Genomic DNA, 24695 nt, shown 5'->3' with positions numbered 1-24695 from the left:
TTTGTTTTGGTTTTGGTTTTGTCTTTCTTGTGAAAACGTACAATCGATGTCTAGATTATTTCTTAAATTTTGTCCTAGTTTTGATTAATTGTTAACAGGACTTCGTGTCGCCAAAATCTATCTTTAATCATACTCGACATTGACAAATCGGACTCCCGCTTCGCGGTCTTTTGTTTTTGTTAATCACTAGAATAATTACAGACCGAATTGGACTCCACTTAGTCCTATTACCATTATTTATGAGCATTTAGCTTGATGATAACAGGGGAAAACTTTAAATTTCATCTTGTTATTTTTGTTTTGTTTTTGTTTGTTTTTTATCTTTTTTACTAAAAGCATAATTTCAAGCGCACTTCAGATAAAGCATATGCTAAAAAAATATCATTGCTCGAGTTACTTTCCAAAGTAAATGCGGCATCCAAGCCTTGACACGATTAATCAAAAACTGCGTCATATTCCGGAGGGACACGAGTAAATGAGAAAGGGACCATGCTAATAACCCCTCACCTTTCCCCCCTGCGTCTTGGTTTTAACGCTACTTGTTTTGGCAACCACCAATCCAGCGGAAACGATCCTTGGACTGAAGAAAAGGCGAGGTCGGTCACCTGACAAATACACTTTCCTTTCGCTTCAGCTTTTCTTTCAACTTTAGGAACGTCAACAAGTTAGTGAGCGTCAAGGTAAGAAAGGTATTGAAATATTAAATCATTAACCTACGTATTCACTATTAATCTTCAGTGCTGACTAAAACGTCTGACAGACGGATTCGATGACGAGTATCACAGACGACCAGATTGAGGTTCATTGCTTTCCCATCCTCACTGATTTGTGCAAGGAATTTACTAGATGCATTAGATAGGCCAGATAAAGCTTTTAGCCTTTTCCAGTCTTTCTGGATTGTCTCATCGCTCGCTATTACGTATTTCAAAAGAAAAAAGGGGTTCAATTTTTACCTAAATGGTGACTTATTTGAGTTGATTGAGGTATTCTACGACTCTTCTTTGATTGAATTGTACCTGTTGGCCTACATTAGTTTTGGAGCGTAACACACACATCGATCGAGAACGAATTTTTAGGAATACTTCATAGTGGATTTGAAATTTTGTTTCTTCTCCTAAGGTATAACATGTATCGAATATAGCTGGATCATAAAAGCTCGTATTTTGTTTATCAACAGAGGATCTCGAGCGTATAAAAGTTGTTTTATTTTTTAAGCACCAGAACGTCGACAATTTGACGCTGTCTGCAAATATATTGATTCTTGGTCAGTTGGAGCGACATGATCAAGTAAAAGGCTTTCTTCAGCATAAAATGATGATAATTTCCAAAATTCTCATATGTAATGGAAAAATATTGGCTTCTACACAGTTAGTTTCCGTTCTTACTCGACTGCAATAGAAGGCCCAATATGCAGTAAATAATTATCCGCATAAACTAATAGCATGGTTACGAATGCATTCAGTTGTATTTGTTACTAAACGAGTAGCATTTGAATTTTGGTGAATGTGGCATATAAAAGCCATATAAACTTCTACAAGCCTTAAATGCGATAAGAGTAATATCTTAAACTAGATTTTTTTAACATCCATTTTGACACTTTCACAGTTTGCAACGTTATTCGAACACGATATCAACCTTGTGTTCAGGTCAATACAACCACACAAACGACGTGTCGTGCAATTGTTATTCTAAAGACCACTTAAAAAAGTTGAATTCCGTAATTAGTTGAGTTGTAATTAGCTTTTGTTGACTGGCAAGTATGTATGGGTGTTTTTCGGTATCTAAGGCCTATCGTCAATCATTAGACTACTTTGCCCAACCCCTTGTTTGTTCTTAGTAGCACTGAACTAACTCAGTGGTCCAATACTATCCAGTTTGCTTTTAGGGGCAAGAGAAGGGGGAAGGGGGGTTCGACTCCATATTTTCATTCACTTTCGCGTGTGGGCTTCTTTCTTCAAAAGCAATGTTTCCTCTTTGTGCAAGTAAATAGACCTTTATTTTTGAGCAGTCCAAAAATTAATGACCTAAGGGAAGCATTTATTTCACTTCTCCAGTAGTTAAAAGGAAATCAAGTGAATAATCTAGTCATTTCAGAGAGCATTTTATCGGTATTGCCCTTTTGATGTTTGATTTTGAAATTTCGCAATCAATCAAAAATATTAAAATGTAAAATTTTAAGACTCCCATAATACTTTAAGAGACGAAAAGATACGGATCCTTTTAAACGAATGGTATAATTACGGAAACCCTTTCTCCTGAACGGCCATGAAATAGTGAAGTCAGTTCAATGAAGTGACGATATTCGCGTGTTACCTTCTCCTGCATGTACCTTCTCAGTTCCGCCATCGACGAATTATGGCAGCAGAGGACTCAAACGGATGAAAGTGAGTTGCTATTCAATCTCTGAGATCTCTTTCAAAATATCGTAAGTTCTGGGCTTTAAAAAGTCGTGGTATTTTGTTTTAGCCTTGCTCAGTCCTTTAGCAAAACACCAAGAGTTATCAACAGATCTATCTAGGTCGCGTGTGATTCGAATTCAGTGTGTTCGTCCACTATTACCCGATGCAGCTTAATGGAAAATTTACCTGGCTGACAGAGTAACACTGACATTTACAGCTTAGTATAGTTGAATACCGCAAGCATATCTGGATGTTTCTGGGTGTCTAAGGCCTGACGACAGTATTTAGGCAAAGCGAAGGTGAACATGCATTGCCTTTAGTTAATCTTTAAGGAACAGTTTACCACAACATTAAGAATCCTTTACAATTCAGAGAATTGCTTTTGAGGTTAAATCCAAAGAAAACTTTGCTTTTTTGATAGAGCTAGAGCGTAAAACTCAAACGGAAAAGGCAAAAATTTAGACGGTCAGATTTTGAGTAGACTGAATTAACACACAATTATGTGTCTCCGTTTTACCCTCGTAGACATATGTTTACCTTTTCTCGAAAAATCCTCGTCTGGTGATGGATATTTCCGTTTCTAACATAGGGTCAACAAGCATTCAGTTTCCGTTGTAGCCGCCAGCCTCACCATAAACTTATTTCCTCACACAATTTCAATATCACAGTATCAAACGGACGGGTTGTGAAGTAAATTTGCGTACACTGGACAAGCTGGCATGGCATAGGATTTGATATAACATCACGTTTTTAGCTAACAGAATCACTATAGGGAAATAATGGCAGAAATTCTGGACAATATTTAGTTCTTAGCAGATAAAGATTTAGAAACCATGCCACGCAACACGTTAACAGTTTAGAATCATTTAGAACAATTGATTGGCGTTTGAGGAATGTAAAAACATCAACAACAACATCACTTGTGATGACCATAGGAACCATGCAGTTTGACCCTGTAAAAGTACAATATTTGATCTACTATATGACAAATGAAGACACCATGTATCAGAATTACCGTCATGATGCACTGATATATCCTCCTGAATTTTCCAAATTCTAGAGATGGCCGATCAGGTTGATATCCATGTGACCTACAAGGATTCAAAGCACATCATTTCCTGTCCAAAAGGAGAAGTTGTCGAGGACTTTGCCATTCGTTTTCTTGAAGCCTTCGCCGATATGTTACCGCGCGAGGTGGAGCCAAGTGATGTCAAGTTTCAGCTTCACGTTGAAAAATTTGATGACTATGTGGATCTGCAGAGCAACGAACTGCTTAAAGATGGCAGTAAACTTCGAGTTCGAATTCCAGAGAGAGGACAGGTTGAAGAAGCAATTTCTATTAAGTAATTAACTTAAAGTAGCTTATTTTTGAGTAATGATAAGTCTCTCATGCGCGTGTGTTACACAAGTAATACCTCGATGTGAGTATTCGGCAAAGTATAAACAAATTTGAATTTTGGCACTCTACAGATTAGGTCTATAAACTGCAAGGAAAGTTACATTGTAACAACGATCCGTGAAATCAGTGAGTGTTGCGTATCTTGCGGAACCAACGCTCGATAAAGAATGAAAGAAAAAATTAAAAACCAAATGGAAAAGCAATCTGATATTTTACTCCATGCTCTGTTGCTGCCGGGTAAAACTAAAGTCTTCTTCTATAGTAAAGTGCTGGAGAAATAATCTGCGCACTCATGTTTTTCATTTATTCATATATGAAATTTTTCCGCTTCCGATGAGATTGTAAGTGATCGAGTGAGAGGTTCAGAATACCCAGAAATAAACGCCTCAAACGCCAAACGCTAATTTGCCTCAAATAAAACAATCCACGAGTGTTAGTGGTATCTACAAAATTTCACCCATCAATTTTTATGTGATTTTTTTCAGTCACCTATTAAGCCTCATCCCATCCAGCCGAACACCATTTATCGACTGTGGAGCCCCGTTAGCAGAAAGAATGAGGGTGTTGTAATGAGGAATTCAAGCACTAACATTGTGACTTGCAGTGGAACGTTTAGCCCCTGTGGTGACAGTACGTATATCATTCAGTTAATTTAAAGAATAACGTGGGCTGTATGCAATTTCTAACCAAACGTCCCTGTATAAATGAAAGCTTCGCAATGTCAATGTATGTGTTTTTTACAGTTCCTACCCATTCCCCCTCATCTCATCATGACCGTCTTCCCTCTCAGTCTCATTAACACTTCTATTGCGCAGCTCATGTTAACCTTCAGGCAGAAACAACCTTCATCAACTGACCTCAATAGTAATAGCAGATGGAAACAAGAGGCGTTTTCCATAACAAAGCAGCGAGAAGAAATTACCCTAGCATACTAACATTTATCAAAATAAGGATCAATTTTTTGTTATCTCTCATAAATGCCAAATGACGCCTCCCATCCAACAGTCCAAAATTTAAGGTGGATGAAAAATTCACCAAATTTTGTAACCTAAACAAGCAGTCTACTAATTAAGTAATATAAGCAATTTTATTTGAACCTCCGAATATGAGTGATATCGCAGCGCCCAGGGAACGTTGATAAAATTACCAGAAATTGCCAAAACTTTTGTGAGTCAGGTAACTGGTATGACTTCAGCTGGTTGATTGAGGAACTCGTTTAACATGACCGGCTTCCTGGACCCTTATCATAGGAATTGAAATATCATCTAACACTACATCTACTCTATGTCCCTTTTAGCTCTTATGGAGACCATTGATAAAACAAATGGTCAGACGGCTTCATTTGCCCTGCAATTCAAAGATGGAGCAAACAAAGCGTTAACACTGACCGGAGATGGTAAAGGAAAGCCTGTCGAAGCCAAGGTAACTAATGGCATGATTCTGTCTTATCACCTCTCTCTACTTCATTCGCCATTTCCTTTACCTTTTTTATCTAATAATTAATACACATAGAATCGTTCTCATTCAATAGCTTTCAAATTTTTAATAATCAATTTATTCTTTTTATTGTTCTATTTATATATTTTCTCCAGGGTCCTTTTAAAATAACTGATTTCTCCAACTGAAATGTCTTTTCCTCCAACGCTAAGTGCTACAGGGAAAGCTTGTCTTTCTAACTCGAAGGTGACTTAAAGCAATCTTCGATTGAGTGCCGTAATTAAAACAAAAACGAGCTGAAAGCCGGGAATCGCAACGGAAGGACCAAATCGTAATGATTTTAGTTTTGCATCTGTTGGTTCAGAGAGTGGCGCAAGTTTTTTTGGACCAATCACAGAGCGAAAGCAAACCTTGAGCAATTCCGGATTACTTTTGACACTCAATAGAAAATTGTCCAAGAAAGGGACTTCAATAAATCGCCTGAAAATGGCAATTGTTTCCAAGGTTGTGGCTAAGAAAATTGGCAAGGGAAAAGAGCGTTATTTAACCATGAGAAAAAGTAATTTAAAGCTTTTAATTCAAAACTATTTTCAATTAAGGTAATAGAAGGTGCAGAAGAATCCATCTTTGAGCCTGAATACTTCTGGAGCTATACGATGTTCAAACAACGTGGCAGTGGCTACTATCTGGGATGTGATGATTCTGGAACTCTGACTTTGGTTGAAAATTGGAATCTTGAGTATCCGAATCCTCAAGCTCTTTTTATTGTTAACAAACCTAATAAGTCCACCTGAGATGGCCAAAGATTTATTGACTTTTGCTTATTAATACTTTGCTTTTTCAAATTTCTGCATTTGAGTCAATAAAGTCTTAACAGGTGTATTAGAGCTGCAATAACCTTTCAGGTCTCTAATAAACCATTAAATATTTTGAGATGTTCAGTTGTGGTCCATTTCTATATCATGGGTTAAAATGACTAACACTACAATTCCTATACTACTCAAGGAGTGAAAGCGAAACGATAGTTCGACCGATCAAAATCTGAGACAAGGTTACTTTTCTTCCCGAACACAGATGCTCTCATATTCAGAAAGGGATGTATGCGCACATGTTCATTTGTTTGTTCCTTATCAATGTCAGACTGCTGAGTGATCACCCTCCTGAGAAGTCAAAAGTGTAATAAGCCGATGTTCGCACACACCTTGACAGACTAGACACAGCCAAACTTATGGTGAAAATAATGCCAAACATTGATAAAGTGAGATGGCAAACTGTGACCTCCCCATGGAATGAAAAAAAATGTTTTTAAACAGAATTATGCGTCGACAGAGCGCAAAAGTTACCATTCATTTATACACACAGCGCTACCTAGAGGAAAAATAACATAACAGACATTGGCAGAAGAAAAACTCACTTTTTCCACAATGTCCCAAGTGAAGTTAGAATAAATAACTCCTTGGGATGGTTACTTAAATTCATGTTTTTCACCTTAATATTTACAGTTCATGCTGCTCTCATGGGCTCTCATTGGCACCTTCATTGCAGCGTTGTCTTTCCAAGTACTTTGTCTGTGTTACGCGTGAAAAACCTAACAGTACATGTGCCAAACTTTTCTGAGGATTTGCTAAACAATCTGCGTGTTACATCGTTCTGAGTTGATGTTCCAGTCTTGAACGTCAAGTAGACTTCAATAGTACATAACTCCAAAACACCAGCAATGCAGTGGGTTAGAGCATTCATCCACTCACTCAGCCGTGTGAAATAACTCTTATTATAGAGCTGGGTCAACATCTTGTCAATGATGAGGATGTTTGTGGTTGCATTAAATCCAGTCTTCGCCCTCCTCTGTTCCCCTTCCATCACGTCATTTGCGTTAAGGTGGATGTCACGTGGGATCTGCATGCACGATGTGAACCATTTATAGATGTTGTTAAGACTAGTGATAGGTCTTTAGTTTTCACTAGAGAAGTCTCCTGGTTTGGGAATGGGCCGTGTTTTACCCTTTGCAAACCATAACAGGGAGGCCTCGTTGACTTCAGAAATGGCCTTAAATGCTCGCATAATCGCTTCGTGACACCTTGCTCGCTTCCACCAGAAGTTGACTAATCTCTCCGGACCAGGTGCACTAAAGTTTCTCTTCTTGAGAACGACCTTTACGAGTACCGCGGTTTCTAGCATCCAGTCCTGATCTGTAAAGGAAATTGCTTGCTACCAGTCCCTCTTGTTTCCCATAGGCTCTTCCAAAAGATACTCGCATCTTCAATGTTCTCGAATACATCAGTGTTACCATAAGAAGCGTTCTTAGTTTCTCTTGGTTACGTAAGTCAATCTTATGTTCCATCACACATGAATGCAAACAAAGAGTAGGACCGTCTTGTATCTTGTTTAAATTGTTGTTAAGTGATCTTTCCTCATCTTGTTTCAGTTGCCTGCTGTCCCTTGTCTCTCCAGCTCTGCCTTCGCAACGGATATTTTCTTGCGGATTTCAGCCGCTTTATCCTCAAAAACGTTCTTCTTCCTGGTACAATTCTAAGTTCCACTGTGACTCGTGGCTATTTTCCAGCCTTTTAACAATAGAGAACAGTAGAGAGCGCAGTTATCGAGCCACAAAGAGCCAAAAGGGTTTTCAGAGGACGATACGCGGTGCTGGTTCATAAATTTCATCACACTCTTATTTATGTGTTATTATTGTTATTATCTCTTCCATCACAGTCTTAACTGGAGTTTTTTTTTTGAGCATCAGCCGGGTGCAAACCATGCACCTAGAGCATCAGTCACTCAAGTCAATCATTCTGTTCATACGCCAAGCACCTTGTGAGGATTCGCGCAGATCCCATGTGCTTCTGATACTTTCTTTACGTCTTCCACGATCCTCCTCTTTTCTGTACCAAGCGCACCAACAACCACAGGGATCACCACGGTTTTCATATGCCACATTCTCTGTATTTCTTATTCTAGGTACTTGAACTTGCTTTTCTTCTCCACTTCCTTCAGAGCGATGTTTCTTTCTGATGGAACAGTCATATCAATCAGTTTGCAGATAGAATTCACTGGATCTCTAAATACGATATCTGGTATATTTTCTGTTATAGTTCAGTCAGTATTGACCGGCATGTACCATATGATAGTGATGTTGTTGTCTCTGTGTGCATCACAGTCTCTGGCTCATGTTGGTACCATTTGTCTGTAGTCTCGATATCATGATCTTGACAGATTCTCCACTGGAGTTGGAGTCCTAGACTTGAATATGTGTTTCAGGGCCTTAGCATTTTCCGAGGCCAATTTATCTCCTCTGTTCTCAAGCTCTGGCATTGTTACTTCCCTTTTGAACTTAGTAGCATTCTTGGTTATTGAAATTTTGTCTTTAGATCTTTCATGTTCCAACACCTGCTTTGGATATTGCCCCCTGTGTGCCTCAGATAATTATTGAGCGCTATTGTTGCTGTTTTGAATGCCGTTTCTACATCAATCAGGCCTCTTCCTCCATCTTTTCTTGGGATGTACAGCCTTTCCACACCTGCTTTAAGATGTAACATCTTATGCATTTTCAATAGTTTGCGTGTTTTTGTGTCAATCTCCTTCAGTTCCGAGATTTTCCAGTCTATTTGACACAACTAGGACTGCAAGACTATTGATAGCTTCTACTTGGATTCTTCCATTGAGCTCAGTTTTTAGGATCAATTTGACTCTCCTATTGTATTCGTTTCTTATCTTCTCTTTCAATTTGCTTTGCTGGATACCATCACTCTCATCTACACCCAGGCATTTGTATATCCTTTCCTGGTCCAACTCTTGCAATTCTGTGTCTTCATCTATTACTATGTTTCCAGCTGAGGTCAGTTTACCTTTCTTCATACAGGCTTTGGCGCATATACCAAGGAGTTGGCATATAATTTGCTGTTGCATATAGGCCAAATACCATACCGATATCATCACTGAATTGTTTCACTATTTTCAGTTCTCCAACTTGTTCCTGCTCCTTCTTGCTGTATAATTTTAGATCATCAATATAATACAGATAAACTGATGTTAAAGACACAAGGGCTAGGCAAAGTAGCAGAGGTGAGAATGAATCTCCTTGAAAGATTACCCGTTTGATCTTGATCTGATCCGTTGTGATGCATCCATTATTGTAAAGCAGCTTCATTGTAGTTTTCTAGTTGCTCATTAAGGTTTCCACTAACTTGATTAGTTTTTCATTTCTGCTGAATTCTTCAAGATGGAACGCCGAAATGTTTCTGTTGCTTCTTTCTGGTGGTTTTTCAACTGATGTCTGTTCTTTACCAAGGTTTCTAAAGAATTTTTTCTTTTGTTTGCAAACATCTGGTTTTGCCTGAATTGTTTTCTTCTTTTTACATATCTCCTGAGTTTTTGGGCTTTTGCTTGAATTTTGATGGATTCTCTTACTGTTTGCAGTTCTTGATTACTATCATTATTATTATTATTATTATTATTATTATTATTATGATCATTATTATCATTCAGTGAGAATCAAAGTGTGAGAGCCTAAAAGTTATAAACACACTACGATACTCAAATCTATATGAATCCTCTTGAGGAGCAAGGGAAGCCCAGAAAAAGACAGAAAAAGGCACAAATACTTGCTTTTACAGGTTAAATTATCTCGCATGTAAACGTGGTATGAAATTAATTTCGTTGCGGAACGATTTGATATGTGTCACGCTTGTCATGCAACTGATATAACAAGATGGAGAAGATATGTAAAACGGAACTCAAATCTGGCTAGAATGTCGTATAGCATAACGTGATCATCGAAACAGCAAGTAAAATCATAAATAAACAAGATAAGAGTGTTATGTTAAACGGTGGCGACAAGTAGGCACGCCATGTATATTTCATAGTCGCTAGCAAGTAAATTTGCCAGACTTTGAGTTCGTCTCAAGATAGAACAACACAAATACACAAGGAGATTTTTACAGTAACTTTTTAACCGTCCTTTTGTCTTTTAAAAAGCTTCATGCTACTTTTGGAAAAAGTATCTGGGACAAAAATATTCGCCAATAAATAAATATTTCTTTACCAGCTTCAACAATGACAGAGGATTAAGTTTAGTTAATAGAACAAAGGATTGTGAGGACAGAAATACCGGAGGTCAAGTAAATTCGTGACATGAGATCATACAACTCGGGAAATATTCACGGTGAAAAGTTGCATATTTGAGCGGTCGAACGAAAAAATCATTCCTCGAAAGCTGAAATACATTTTCACAAAAACCCTACACCACAATCATTAGAACATATTGGGCTACAAAGTATGAAAGCAGGAGTAAAAGCAAACTTTTGGTGACTTGCCGCTGTTTGTCTCATGCATGTTGACATTAGCTCTAAATATCTCACTTGGACGATTTTTCACTTCTCATCTCCAATTTTTTTAGCACTATATTTTCGATGAAATGACGAGAAAAAGTTTAATTTTGGATTGCATTACGAGTGCTATTAGTTTTAGGTAAATGTAAGAGAATAATATTTCAAGACTGAAATGCTACGCCATTTTATTTCCCTCTTTTCCATAGTTGCATACTGGATTTTTCTGATTATTAATCCGATTTATTTCTCTTCAAGATATTTACAGGCACAATCACTTCTGTCCATATCTTCTACATTCACATTATCGTGCAAAAATCTGCAGAAGAATCCGTCCGTTGTGACGCATGACCGTGTTCCCGTGCAAGCAACAAAGGGACAGTTGCAATAGGTTCCATAATCATCTACGGTATGGAAGTTGTTACAGTCTTTCCAGCGGCCTCTGTACTTGACTCTGGCATATCTCTTTGGTAAAGAATATCTATCTACAATGAAATAATGAATAAAGTTCTTATTAACGATAGTAAGCAAAACATATCATAGTTTGCACAAGCCTAAATCATTCTCTTCAATCTCCAGACGTACTGATGTGCAATGTATCACACGTCACCAAAAAAAGAAGAAAAACAAATAAACATCAAGGGGAGTAAGTTTCTACAGAAACTTTGGGGCTGCGTTGGCAGAGGGTATTGCGAAATAATATGGTTTTATGATGTGATTTGACGATGTAAATTGGCCACCGTAAAGAGCGTGTAAAGCTGACGTTTCGAGTGTTAGCCCCTCGTCAGAGCAGAGAAAATAGGAGCACAATTGAGATATAGCATCCTTTCCTCGTCTTTCGTTTTAAAATTCTGATCGTTTAAGGCCAGATTAAAACTGGTTAACAGAATTCAATAAGTCAAATTGAAAGCAGAGGTTTTTAGAATACTTTACCTTGTATCTTGGTTTCGTTTTTTTTCAAGTGTATGGCAGGAGCCAAAAGAAATGCCAAAGACAAAAGCAAAACAACACTTGTGAGTTTGACATTCATCTTAGAGATAGAACACACAGGAAACTGAAAGAAAAGCAAACAAGAAACTAACAACATCACTGAGAGTTAGCAATCGTTACTTAACAAGAAAGATTAAATGACAAAATAAGTACAAATGTAGGAGCACGGTTGTCCCGTTGAGCACACCGTCTGCGAGGCGAGTGTATCACCGTTCTTTTAACTCATAGTTCACATTACACAAAAGGCTTTTGTAAAACTTCTTCTTCCATGATGCAATTGCAAAAAGTCGAACTTTCACCTATAAAAAGCGTGAAGTTCACGATGAAATACATACACAAAGATAACCAACACCACGCAGGAGAATAAAATGCAAGAAAAGAAGCTGTAATACGGTCAAATATCAGAGACAATTATTAAAGACCATAAAAATTGTAAATTTTACGTGATTTCTCTACTGCTAAAAGAATACCATATAACGACGAGCTTTGATTCAGAAAAAGAAATTGAAGAATGTCCGAAAAAAAGTTTCAAATATGAAGAGACTTTACCTCAAGACTTATGAATCAACAGACCCCTTGGTTGCGTTTGGATTGGAGAACTGAAACGTGATTGCCCTGCTCCTTAGATAAAGTTTTTCACGGTGACTGCGTGGGACAAATGTAACAAAGCAACCACACTGCAACCAGACAAAAACAGCCAAAAAATTTCGGTGAGCTTGGTGGAATATTGAAGGTACAGTCTGATAAACTATCAGGTTTATATATATTTATTACCTGAACAAGTGCTGTATTTTGAAAAGGGTGATTGGCATGGTGCTTTGTTTGTTTTTCACTAGCTTCTTTGTTTTATTTTTAGCCCTTTCTAAAGCGCCTTTGTTGCTTTTAAGAAAAATAAGAAGATGACCGGAAATTTTTGAAAAACATAACAAACGAGTTTTAAAACTTTCGACTAGCAAACCAAAGAGACAGATGCGTTTGTTTATTATATGTGCGCTTCTCAAAAGGACTAGAAACTGTCTAATTATATTACTAACCTAGTCAAGATTTTCCCGTTTACACCGATATTTTTGGCTTTTTCCCCACCAAGTTACATAGGACAAAAAATGGCCGATCCTTATCCATAATACTAAATGGAACAGAAAAAGGGGAAGGTATTGGCAACTTCAAATCAAGTTACGAGCAAAGGCAACGTCGAAATTGAAATGTTTTTACAAGCGCAAAAATATAAAAACATTTAATGTAATACTAAGAGCGACTGAAAAGCATGGAAGTAGTTTTGAGAGTCACTAAAAGAATGAGGTTTATTGAAAACATACCTGCCTTTGTGCTGGAGTCCCCTTTGTTTAAGTGTTTTTTCAATTATCATTATTTTATCTCCGTTCGTTAACAAGATGGTACCAAGTACGAGCTATGCACAGTTTTTTAAGCTGCCTGCATGAAAGCCCGAGAATAAGGATGCACTTCCATTACAACGCAGCAAAATGTCTTCATGTTTTCTAAGAGCGTGAACAGTGACATCTTGAAGACTGTACATACAACATCAACGTCTTCTACGGTGATTAGTCTAAGATCGCAATGCTCAACTGACGAGAACATATCAAGCCACAGACAGGCGTAAAATTCACTACATTTTCTTTATCGAGCGTGTACCACAATAACGGCCATTTTTTTTCTTCATTAACCAAATTTTTCTAAGGCTGGCCTTTCAACAGCTATTTCAGCCCTGTTTCAACTGGAGTCAAATGACAGAATCGATGGAAAGGAAGCGTGAGCCATAAAAACTGAAAAAATAAGTGCCTGGGGAAATTTAGTTGCATATGGTATGGACCTTAGGGAAAGTCCAAGCCATCGGAGTTACATTGTGTCGTCATCAAGTTAGTCAAAAGATTGTAACATAAAACTATAAGTACATTTCGAAACGGTAAGGTACGAAGTTCAAAAAAAAAAAAAAGCCTCGAAACATTCTGCCGGTAAGAAAAAAGTTCGTAATATTGACCGCTTAATACCGGGCAACTAAGTTATTTCTAGCGTTAACTCTGTTATCTTAACTCGTAACTCGTCAATTAAGAAATCGTTTGGAGTCGTTACACCATTCAAAATCAGTAGTAAATGTCAGCAAAGGATCGAAAAAGGTTTATGCAAAATCTGTTTTATGTGTCATACATAAATGCATCTGCCAGCGCTATCACTGCAGATGAACTTGTTCGCTTCTCTCGTCTTGAACAGCTATTCAACGAAAGTCAGTCATTATTACGAATCAAAGTGCTCTGTGAGCAAACCCGTGAATTGACACATGATTTTTTAGATTATGTTTAATGTTATCTGGTTTAGGGAATTATGTGGTTGATTGTCATATCTAGAGTACGAGCAGTAGTTCAGTGTTCGCTAATGTAGCAGAGAAACAAAGTAACGTTGGGATAAGAAGGCATTACAATTGAAATGATCATGCTATTACGTTTGACCAGGGTGGATGGTGTCGTGTTTTAAACGTATATCGTTTTTGTTTCTGGTTCAAAAGAAAAGGTTGGAAGTAAATGTGGGTGAAAAGTGAAATTTACTGTCTATCATTGGGAATATTAGAAAATCAAGAAAATATTAATGAAAATATTAACGATTCCCTTCTTGTCAAATGAGACAAACGGGAACGAGTTTTGAGTGATATAACTAAGCTAAGAATGCCGCCGTCATTTTGGATCTCCGCCTGGGTAGATTTGAGTCACGTGCTAGGCAACGTATAATCAAGAACAAGATAGAATTTCATTTCAGGCCTATTTATCAATTTTGTGGTGTATAACTTCCGCATTTTAGTACGTAATATCTATTTTGAATCTTCAAATTGTCTTGAAACTTAAAAGAAAATTGTTCTTTAAGAATTCACTGAAAATTGATAGCTAAAATTGTTTGTTTAGGTGTTATTTGATTTTCGTGTTAAATTGTAATTTCGTCAGTCGCCGGCATCTTTTATTGCTTCACACAGGAAAAACACACGATACGAAACGTAATGATCGATTTTGTCCTCAATCTCACGCCATAACAGAAAAAGCTTTTGAACATCTGTAAACTCCGAGCGCTTCGCAGTAAGTGATATTTTCCATGAATCTTCGGATTGTTTTCAAGTTCAAGGATTGTAAATTACAATTTTATGAAAAACGAAGGTTGTTCTGTTATTTCAGTGTGAATCCTTGGATGCCTGCCAGTCGCTGGCGCCGCTTGTAGAAACTAAAACGAAAAAAAAAAAACTCTTTTAAGATTATCATTGGCTTCTTTTTCACCCCACCACTATTCTTAGCAACAAAGGTCGCCATTTCGTTTGTTTATTGCTCGCCAAAAACTATCAAATGCACTCAAAAGCCTAAAATCGAAAAAAAGTTTACAGGAATCGACCAATCGAGCGAGCGAGTGCCATTCTCCACATCATATCTACAACTCGCTCTTCCGCATGCACGCAATTCACGAGTTAAAAAGGTTTGAAATCGTCATAAAGTTTGACAAGCAAGTTTCTTTCAAAACAATGGCAGTTCCCCAATTACGGAGGGTTGTTACATCTTGAAATATGGTTTTATTAGAATTTATTAATTGGTGCGTCGATAAATCCTATACAATCTTTCTATATAGTCATAGTAATTATAAAAAATTCCCCCTCCTAGAAGAAAAATGGAAAATGTAGTTCAAGCGAGACTGGTTTTCAAACGAGGCACTGTACTGATCCTTACACTTGGGCACTCAGAATAGATGTTGAGAAATGAGTGGTTTAATTCTTAAAACTTTCGTTCACATGTTTAACACCTTTGTTAATGGAGCTCTTCTGGAGATGGACATAAGCTAAAAATACATCCATGAAAAACACAAGTTTACGGCAGAATTGATTAGCCTATTTTTCTTATTTACCACCAGTTCGATTATTTTGAGGCTGATGGTAAAAACTTCCGACTTTAAAGTGGATTGGTAGCTCGCGTGTAGATCTGCGTCTAATAAATTTCATAATTTCATCCTCGGAAGAATTCTTTGACTCACTGCTCCTGTTATATTCAGTGTTATGTCGTCAAGTGGTTGTTACCGAGGAAGACTCTTCGAGCTGATGTAGTTTAGATGAGGTTCTTTGGCATGGAATTTCATGATTGTTTCTAGGGATCTGGCTGATCACATTGAGCAATTTTGCATCTTGTTGTTCATCTTCCATAGCGAGATCACCGGCCACCACACCAATCCTTTCAAACAGCTGTTCTAGTAAAGAATCCAAATGTGTTTCGGGCGTTCTTTTTTCAAGATTTTGGACTAATCGGTCTCTCCAACTCTAACTTGGTTGCCAAATGCTGTGATGGGGATTTTTTAACGGCTGTCTGCTTAACTTTGGCGCTCAAGTTTTCGTTAGGTTTTGAGCCGCTTTCCTCGGACGTTTCTCTGGGAGGAAAATCGAAGTTGTATTGAGAATTAGTAGAAGCTGTGTCATCCTCCCTTACTGAGGCGTTATGACCCGCATCGTTCCCTTGCTTGCTAATTCCTAACATATCCCACATTCTCTCTACTATAAAATCAGCCATCTCAAATTCTTTGGATTGTTCATCAGTGTTGCTTTTGATGTCTTCGAAAGAATTGTTCAAAATTGCCACGAAAAAGTGCATAAAAATGAAGGTCATCCGAGCAAGAAAGGAAATACCGTATATAGGGACAAAAAAACGATGAACTCCTATTAACTCATGAAATCTCATTTCGCCGCCAAGGCACATGATAACTTCAGAAAACAATGCACTGTAGACTGATGAGTGACCATGAATGTGGTCGCCGAATGTCAGCTTCCCCAACAGAGCGTATGAGACGAAAATAATGACAAAAATCACAGAATAGAACAACAATAAACTCTTAGAAACGTGAAATGAGGACATCATTGTGGAGACGTGCGGATTGAAGCGAATTATGTGTAAAAGTTTCAAAGTTGTTAGGCAATTCGGAGATGACTGCCTGAGCTGTACTGCTATTGAAGCCTAGATCTGCAACATAACCACCTCCGTCATAAGCATCGAAGTAACCCCAGCTAGGTGAGAGTTCCTGGTTTGGCACATATTGCCATGGTACCGGGTATGGCTCGGAAAAATGTGCCCATTCTACAGAATCACTGAAGGGTTCCCAGCCTGGAAGGTTTGCAGGAGTTTTATCCTCTTCATCGAAACTATAGAGGTCGTAGCAGCCCCTGTTTATGATGCCTCGTACTATACTTGGAACAATGCAAGAATCTGCCATCTCTTTATTCTTTTCTTACTTTTATTATCTAATTTTTCCCTTTATTCTCTCTCTTTCTTTTCTTCTCCATGATTTAGGTTCTAATATTTGCTATATTTGCATTAAAAACAGAAAAAAAGTTGTGAACTCTGTTTTAAATGATCACCACAATTTTCTGGCCCCTAGGTTCACCGTCGACAATGATTTTTACCAATTCTACGTTCATACGTTCGTTCTACGCTCATCGAAAGTTCTTAAATAATGTCATAATTACCTTTCTTTATCCTTAGTTGTCCCAAGCAAGGCATTCCTAAGAGAATAGAAATCTTGTTACCAATGTACTCTTTCTTTTTGATTTTGTCGTTGTTGTACCAGTTGCTGCCTTAGACACCGACCACAAACCGAATATCGAGCCATTTCCAGAAATACGGTGGATCGTAAGCCTAGGCAGGAAAAAAACGTTCTAAAATGTGTAGTGACCACGAACCAAAAGACACACATAAAAAAAAATTACGCAACAGACTGTACCTTTCTGGAAATTGCTTGTTTTATTTCCTGAAGCCATTCAGTATTGTTGTTACCAGTCCCTCTTGTTTCCCATAGGCTCTTCCAAAAGATACTCGCATCCTCAATATTCTCGAATACATCGGTGTGGCCATGGGAACCGTTCTTAGTTTTTTTTTTCTACGTAGGTCGATCTTATGTTCCATCACTCATGAATGCAAACAAAGAGTAAAACCGCCTTTTATGTTGTTTAAATCGTTGTTCAGCGATCTTGCCTCATGTTGTTTCAGTTTCCTGCTGTCTCTTGTCTCTCCAGCTCTGCCTTCGCAATGGATATTCTCTTGCAGAGTTCAGCGGCTTCATCTTCAAAAACTTACTTCTTTCTGGTAGAATTCTTAGTTCCACTGTGACTCGTGGCTATCTTCTAGCCTTTCAACAATAGAAAGGCAATAACAGTTAAGTAGAGAGCGCAGTTATCGGGCCACAAATAGTCAAAAGGGTTTTCAGAGGACCATACGCGGTGCGGTTCATAATTTCCATCACAATCTCTTTTATGTGTTATCATTGTTATTATCTCTTCCATCGCAGTCTTAACTGGAGTTTTATTTTTTGAACATCAGCCAGGTGCAAAGCATGCACCTAGGGCATCAGCTCTCAAGTCATTCATTCTGTTCATACGCCAAGCACCTTTTTGAGGATTGCGCAGATCCCATGTGCTTCTGCTACTTCTTTATGTCTTCCACGATCCTCCTCTTTACTGTACCAAGCGCACCAACAACCACAGGGATCACCACGGTTTTCATATGCCACATTCTCTGTATTTCTTATTCTAGGTACTTGTTCTTGCTTTTCTTCTCCATTTCCTTCAGAGCGATGTTTCTTTCTGATGGAACAGTCGTATCAATCAGTTTGCAGATGAAATTCACTGGATCTCTTAATACTATATTTGGTATATTTGCTGTTATAGTTCAGTCAGTATTGACCGGCATGTCCCATATGATAGTGATGTTGTTGTCTTTATTGTGCATCACAGTCTCTGGCTCATGTTGGTACCATTTGTCTGTAGTCTCGATATCATGATCTTAACAGATGCTCCAATGGAGTTGGAGTCCTACACTTGCATATGTGTTTCAGGGCCTTAGCATTTTCCGAGGCCAAATTATCTTCTCTGTTCTCAAGCTCTGGCATTGTTAGTTCCCTTTTGAACTTAGTAGCAGTCTTGGTTATTGAAATTTTGGCTTTAGATCTTTCATGTTCCAACAACTGCTTTGGATATTGCCCTCTTTGTGCCTTAGGTAATGATTGAGCGCTATTGTTACTGTTTTGAATGCCGTTTTTACATCAATCAGGCCTCTTCCTCCATCTTTTCTTGGGATGTACAGCCTTTCCACATCTGCTTTAGGATGTAACATCTTAAGCATTTTCAATAGTTTGCGTGTTTTTGTGTCAATATCCTTCAGTTCGGAGATTTTCCAGTCTATTTGACACATCTGGGACTGCAAGACTATTGATAGCTTCTACTTGGATTCTTCCACTGAGCTCAGTTTAGGATCATTTTGACTCTCCTATTGTATTCTTTTCTTATCTTCTCTTTCAATTTGCTTTACTGGATACCATCACTTTAATCTACACCCAGGCATTTGTATATCCTTCCTGGTCCAACTCTTGCAATTCTGTGTCCTCATCTATTACTATGTTTCCAGCTGAGGTCAGGTTACCTTTCTTCAAACAGGCTTTGGCGCATTTCTCAAGGCCAAATTCCATATCGATATCATCACTGAATTGTTTCACTATTTTCAGTTCTCCAACTTGTTCCTGCTCCTTCTTGCTGTATAATTTTAGATCACCAATATAAAACAGATAAACTGATGTTAAAGACACAAGGGCTAAGCAAAGTAGCAGAGTTGAGAATAGTTCTCCTTGAAAGATTCCCCGCTTGACCTTGATCTGATCCGTTGTGATGCATCCATTATTGTAAAGCAGCTTCATTGTAGTTTTCTAGTTGCTCATTAAGGTTTCCACTAACTTGATTAGTTTTTCATTTCTGCTGAATGGTTGTTCACTCTATTTTTCTTCAAGATGGAACGCCGAAATGTTTCTGTTGCTTCTCTCTTAGGTGTTTTTCAACTAGTGTCTGTTCTTTACCAAGGTTTCTGAAGAATTTTTTCTATTGTTTGCAAACATCTGGTTTTGACTGAATTGTTTTCTTCTTTATTATGATCATTATTATCATTCAGTGAGAATCAAAGTGTGAGAGCCTAAAAGGTATAAACGCACTATGATACTAAAATCTATATGAATCCTCTTGAGGAGCGAGGTAAGCCCAGAAAAAGACAGAAAAGGGCACAAATACTTGCTTTTACGGGTTAAATTATCTGGCATGTAAACGTGGTATGAAATTTATTTCGTTCCGGAACGATTTGATATGTGTCACGCTTGTCATGCAACTGATATAACAAGATGGAGAAGATACGTAAAACGGAACTCAAATCTGGCCAGGATGTCGTATAGCATAACGTGATCATCGAAACAGCAAGTAAAATCATAAATAAACAAGATAAGAGTGTTATGTTAGATTTTTTGCAAATTGTAGTGATGTATGCCAGTAAACAGTAGCGACAATTAGGCACGCCATGTATATTTCATAGTCGCTAGCAAGTAAATTTGCCAGACTTTGAGTTCGTCTCAAGATAGAACAACACAAATACACAAGGAGATTTTTACAGTAACTTTTTAACCATCCTTTTGTCTTTTAAAAAGCTTGATGCTACTTTTAGAAAAAGTATCTGGGACAAAAATATTCGCCAATAAATAAATATTTCTTTACCAGCTTCAACAATGACAGAGGATTAAGTTCAGGTAATAAAACAAAGGATTGTGAGGACAGAAATACCGGAGGTCAAGTAAATCGGTGACATGAGATCATACAACTCGGGAAATATTCACGGTGAGAAGTTGCATATTTGAGCGGTCGAATGAAAAAATCATTCCTCGAAAGCTGAAATACATTTTCACAAAAAACCTACACCACAACCATAAGGACATATTGGGCTACAAAGTATGAAAGCAGGAGTAAAAGCAAACTTTTGGTGACTTGCCGCTGTTTGTCTCATGCATGTTGACATTGGCTCTTAATATCTCACTTGGACGATTGTTCACTTCTCACCTCCGATTTTTTTAGCTCTATATTTTTGATCAAATGACGAGAAAAAGTTTCATTTTGGATGGCATTACGATTACTATTAGTTTTAGATAAGACTGAAATGCTACGCCATTTTATTTCCCTCTTTTCCATAGTTGCATACTGGATTTTTCTGATTATTAATCCGATTTAATTCTTATCAAGATATTTACAGGCACAATCATTTTTGTCCATATCTTCTACATTCACATTATCGTGCAAAAATCTGCAGAAGAATCCGCCCGTTGTGACGCATGACTGTGATCCCGTGCAAGCAACAAAGGGACAGTTGCAATAGCTTCCATAATCATCTACGGTATGAAAGTTGTCACAGTCTTTCCAGTCGCCTCTGTACTTGACTCTGGCATATCTCTTTGGTAAAGAATATCTATCTACAATGAAATAATGAATAAAGTTCTTATTGACGATAGTAAGCAAAACATGTCATAGTTTGCACAAGCCTAAATCATTCTCTTCAATCTCCAGACGTCGACAGAAATCGTTACTTAACAAGAAAGATTAAGTGACAAAATAAGTACAAATGTAGGAGCACGGTTGTCCCATTGAGCACACCGTCTGCAAGGCGAGTGTATCTCCTTTCTTTTAACTCATAGTTCACATTACACAAAAGGCTTTTGTAAAACTTCTTCTTGCATGATGCAATTGCAAAAAGTCGAACTTTCACCCATAAAAAGCGTGAAGTTCACGATGAAATCCATACACAAAGATAACCAACGCCACGCAAGAGAACAAGACGAAAGAAAAGAAGCTGTTATATGGTCAAATATCAGAGACAATTGTTTAAGACCATAAAAATTGTAAATTTTACAAGGCGAGGCGAGTGTATCTCCTTTCTTTTAACTCATAGTTCACATTACACAAAAGGCTTTTGTTGAACTTCTTCTTGCATGATGCAATTACAAAAAGTCGAAATTTCACTTATAAAAAAGCCCGAAGTTCACGATAATACATACACAAAAATAACCAACACCACGCAAGAGAATTAAATGCAAGAAAAGAAGCTGTTATACGGTCAAATATCAGAGACAATTGTTAAAGACCATAAAAATTGTAAATTTTACATGATTTCTCTACTGCTTAAAGGATACCATATAACGACGAGCTTTGATTGAGAAAAAGAAATTGAAGAATGTCCGAAAAAAGGTTTCAAATATGAAGAGACTTTACCTCAAGACTTATTAATCAACAGACCCCTTGGTTGCGTATGGATTGGAGAACTGAAACGTGATTGCCCTTCTCCGTAAATAAAGTTTTTCATGGTGACTGCGTGGGACAAATCTAACAAAGCAACCACACTGCAACCAGAAAAAAACAGCCAAAAAATTTCGGTGAGCTTGGTGGAATATTGAAGGTACAGTCTGATAAACTATCAGGTTTATATATATTTATTACCTGAACAGGTGCTGTATTTTGAAAAGGGTGATTGGCATGGTGCTTTGTCTGTTTTTCATTAGCTTCTTTGTCTCATTTTTAACCCATTCTAAATCACCTTTGTTGCTTTTGAGAAAAATAAGAAAATAACAGGAAATTTTTTAAAAATATAACAAACGCGTTTTAAAACTTCCGACTAGCAAACCAAAGAGACAGATGCGTCTGTTTATCATATGTGCGCTTCTCAAAAGGACTAGAAACTGTCCAACTATATTATTGATCTAGTCAATATTTGTACATTTACACCGATATTTTTGGCTTTTTCCCCACCAAGTTACATAGGACAGAAAATAGCCGATCCTTATCCATAAAAGTAAATGGAACAGAAAAAGGGGAAGGCATTGGCAACTTCATATCAAGTTACGAGCAAAGGCAACGTCGAAATTGAAATGTTTTTACAAACGCAAAAATATAAAAGCATTAAATGTAATACTAAGAGCGACTGAAAAGTATGGAAGTAGTTTTGAGTGTCACCAAAAGAATGAGGTTTATTGAAAACATACCTGCCTTTGTGCTGGAGTCCCCTTTGTTTAAGTGTTTTTTCAATTATCATTATTTTTGTCTCCGTTCGTCAACAAGATGGTGCCAAGTACGATCTATGCACAGTTTTTTTAAGCTGCCTGCATGAAAGCCCGAGATTAAGGATGCACTTCCACTACAGCGCAGCAAAATGTATTCAAGTTTTGTCAGAGCGTAAACAGTGACAAACTTGAAGACTGTACATACAACATCAACGTTTTCTGCGGTGATTAGTCTAAGATCGCAATGCTGAACTGACGAGAACTGATCGAGCCACAGACAGGCGTCATATTCACTGCATTTTCTTTATCGAGCGTGTACTAGAATAACGGCCATTTTTTTTCTTCATTAACCAAATAAGTCAAATGACAGAATCGATGGAAAGGAAGAGTGAGCCATAAAAACTGATAAAAAAACTGGCTGGGGAAATTTAGTTGCACATGGTATGGATCCTAAGGAGAGTCCAAGCCATGGAGTTACATTGTGTCGTCATCGAGCCAGTCAGAAGATTGTAACATAAAACTATAACTACATTTCGAAACGGTAAGGTACGAGGCTCCAAAAAAAAAAAAAAAATACCTGGAAACATTCTGCCGGTAAGAAAAATGTTCGTAATATTGACTGCTTAATGCGTTAACTCTGTTATCTTAACTCGTAACTCGTCAGATAAGACATCGTTTGGAGTCCTTACACCATTCAAAATTAATAGCAAATGTCAGCAAAGGATCGAAAAAAGTTTATGCAAAATCTGTTTTATGTGTCATACATAAAATGCATCTGCCAACGCTATCACCGCAGATGAACTTGATCGCTGCTCTCGTCTTGAACGGCTATTCAACGAAAGTCAGTCATTACGAAAAAGAAAATTTCCCCAATTACGGAGGGTTGTTACATCTTGAAATATGGTTTTATTAGAATTTACTAATTGGTGCTTCGTTAAATCCTATACAATCTTTCTACATAGTCATAATAATTAACAAAATGCCCCCTCTTAGACGAAAAATGGAAAATATAGTTCAAGCGAGACTGGTTTTCAAACGAGGCACTGTACTGATCCTTACACTTGTGCACTCAGAATAGATGTTGAGAAATGAGTGGTTTAATTCTTAAAACTTTCGTTCATATGTTGAACACCTTTGTTAATGGAGCTCTTCTTGAGATGGAGATAAGCTAAATATATATCCATAAAAAAACACAAGTTTACGGCAGAATTGATTAGCCTATTGTTCTTATTTATCACCAGTTCGATTATTTTGAGGCTAATGGTAAAAACTTCCGACTTTTAAGTGGATTGGTAGCTCGCGAGTTGATCTGCGTCTAATAAATTTCATTGAATTCTTTGACTCACTGCTCCTGTTATATTCAGTGTTGTCTTGTGAAGTGATGGGTACCGAGTAAGACTCTTCAAACTGACGTAGTTTAGATGACGTTCTTTGGCATGGAATTTCATGATTGTTTTTAAGGATTTGGCTGATCACATTGAGCAATTTTGCATCCTGCTGTTCATCTTCCATAGCGAGATCACCGGCCAACACACCAATCCTTTCAACAGCTGTTCTAATGAAGAATCCAAATCAAGCTCACTTGAAGAAATTTTTTCGGGTGTTTCGGGCATTCTTTTTGAAGATTTTGGACTAATCGGTCTCTCGAACTCTAACTTGGTTGCCAAATGCTGTGATGGGGATTTTTTAATGGCTGTCTGCTTAACTTTGGCGTTCAAGTTTTCGTTAGGTTTTGAGCCGCTTTCATCGGACGTTTCTCTTGGAGGAAAATCGAAGTTATCCTGGGAATTGGTAAAAGCTGCGTCATCCTCCCTCACTGAGGCATTCTGACCCGCATCTTTCCCTCGCTTGCTAATTCCTAACATTTCACACACTCTCTCTAGTAGAAAATCAGCCATCTCAAATTCTTTGTATTGTTTATCAGTGTTGCTTTTGACGTCTTCAAAAGAATCGTTCAAAATTGCCACGAAAAAGTGTACAAAAATGAAGGACATCAGAGCAAGGAAGGAAATACCGTATAAAGGACCCAAAAAGCGATGAACTCCTATTAACTCATGAAATCTCATTTGGCCGCCAAAGCACATGATAACTTCAGAGAACAATGCATTGTAGACTGATGAGTAACCATGAATGTGGTCGCCTAATGCCAGCTTCCCCGTCTGAGCGTATGAGACGAAAATAATGACAAAAATCACAGAATAGGACAACAATAAACTCCTACAAACGCGAAATGAGGACATCATTATGGAAAAGTGCTTATTAAAGCGAATT

At 37.7% G+C, this 24695-nt stretch overlaps 1 protein-coding gene and 1 long non-coding RNA gene across 2 annotated transcripts in view; one reads left to right on the top strand and one right to left on the bottom strand.

Annotated features, from left to right (window-relative positions):
- LOC136277900 (uncharacterized) overlaps positions 1 to 24695 on the bottom strand; it is an 80327-nt gene that overhangs the window by 36037 nt on the left and 19595 nt on the right. The gene's annotated exons all lie outside the window — the stretch shown is intronic.
- Positions 3461 to 6121, top strand: LOC131775487 (uncharacterized). The gene is made up of 4 exons (XM_066160470.1): positions 3461 to 3719; positions 4284 to 4428; positions 5096 to 5220; positions 5835 to 6121. The coding sequence occupies exons 1-4, from the start codon at positions 3462 to 3464 to the stop codon at positions 6027 to 6029; spliced, it is 723 nt and encodes a 240-aa protein (XP_066016567.1). The 5' UTR covers position 3461; the 3' UTR covers positions 6030 to 6121.

The sequence above is a fragment of the Pocillopora verrucosa genome, chromosome 13, assembly GCF_036669915.1.
Source record: "Pocillopora verrucosa isolate sample1 chromosome 13, ASM3666991v2, whole genome shotgun sequence".
NCBI classification, from domain to species: domain Eukaryota; kingdom Metazoa; phylum Cnidaria; class Anthozoa; order Scleractinia; family Pocilloporidae; genus Pocillopora; species Pocillopora verrucosa.
Note: the sequence above shows the minus strand (reverse complement) of the source record. Positions and strands in the feature narration are given on the sequence as shown.

Coding starts and splice junctions, on each gene's coding strand:
- LOC131775487 (XM_066160470.1), top strand. CDS start 3,462: ATGGCCGATCAGGTTGATATCCATGTGACCTACAAGGATTCAAAGCAC. Junction 3,720..4,283: donor GAATTCCAGAGAGAGGACAG/GTTGAAGAAGCA, acceptor GATTTTTTTCAG/TCACCTATTAAGCCTCATCC. Junction 4,429..5,095: donor GTTTAGCCCCTGTGGTGACA/GTACGTATATCA, acceptor TGTCCCTTTTAG/CTCTTATGGAGACCATTGAT.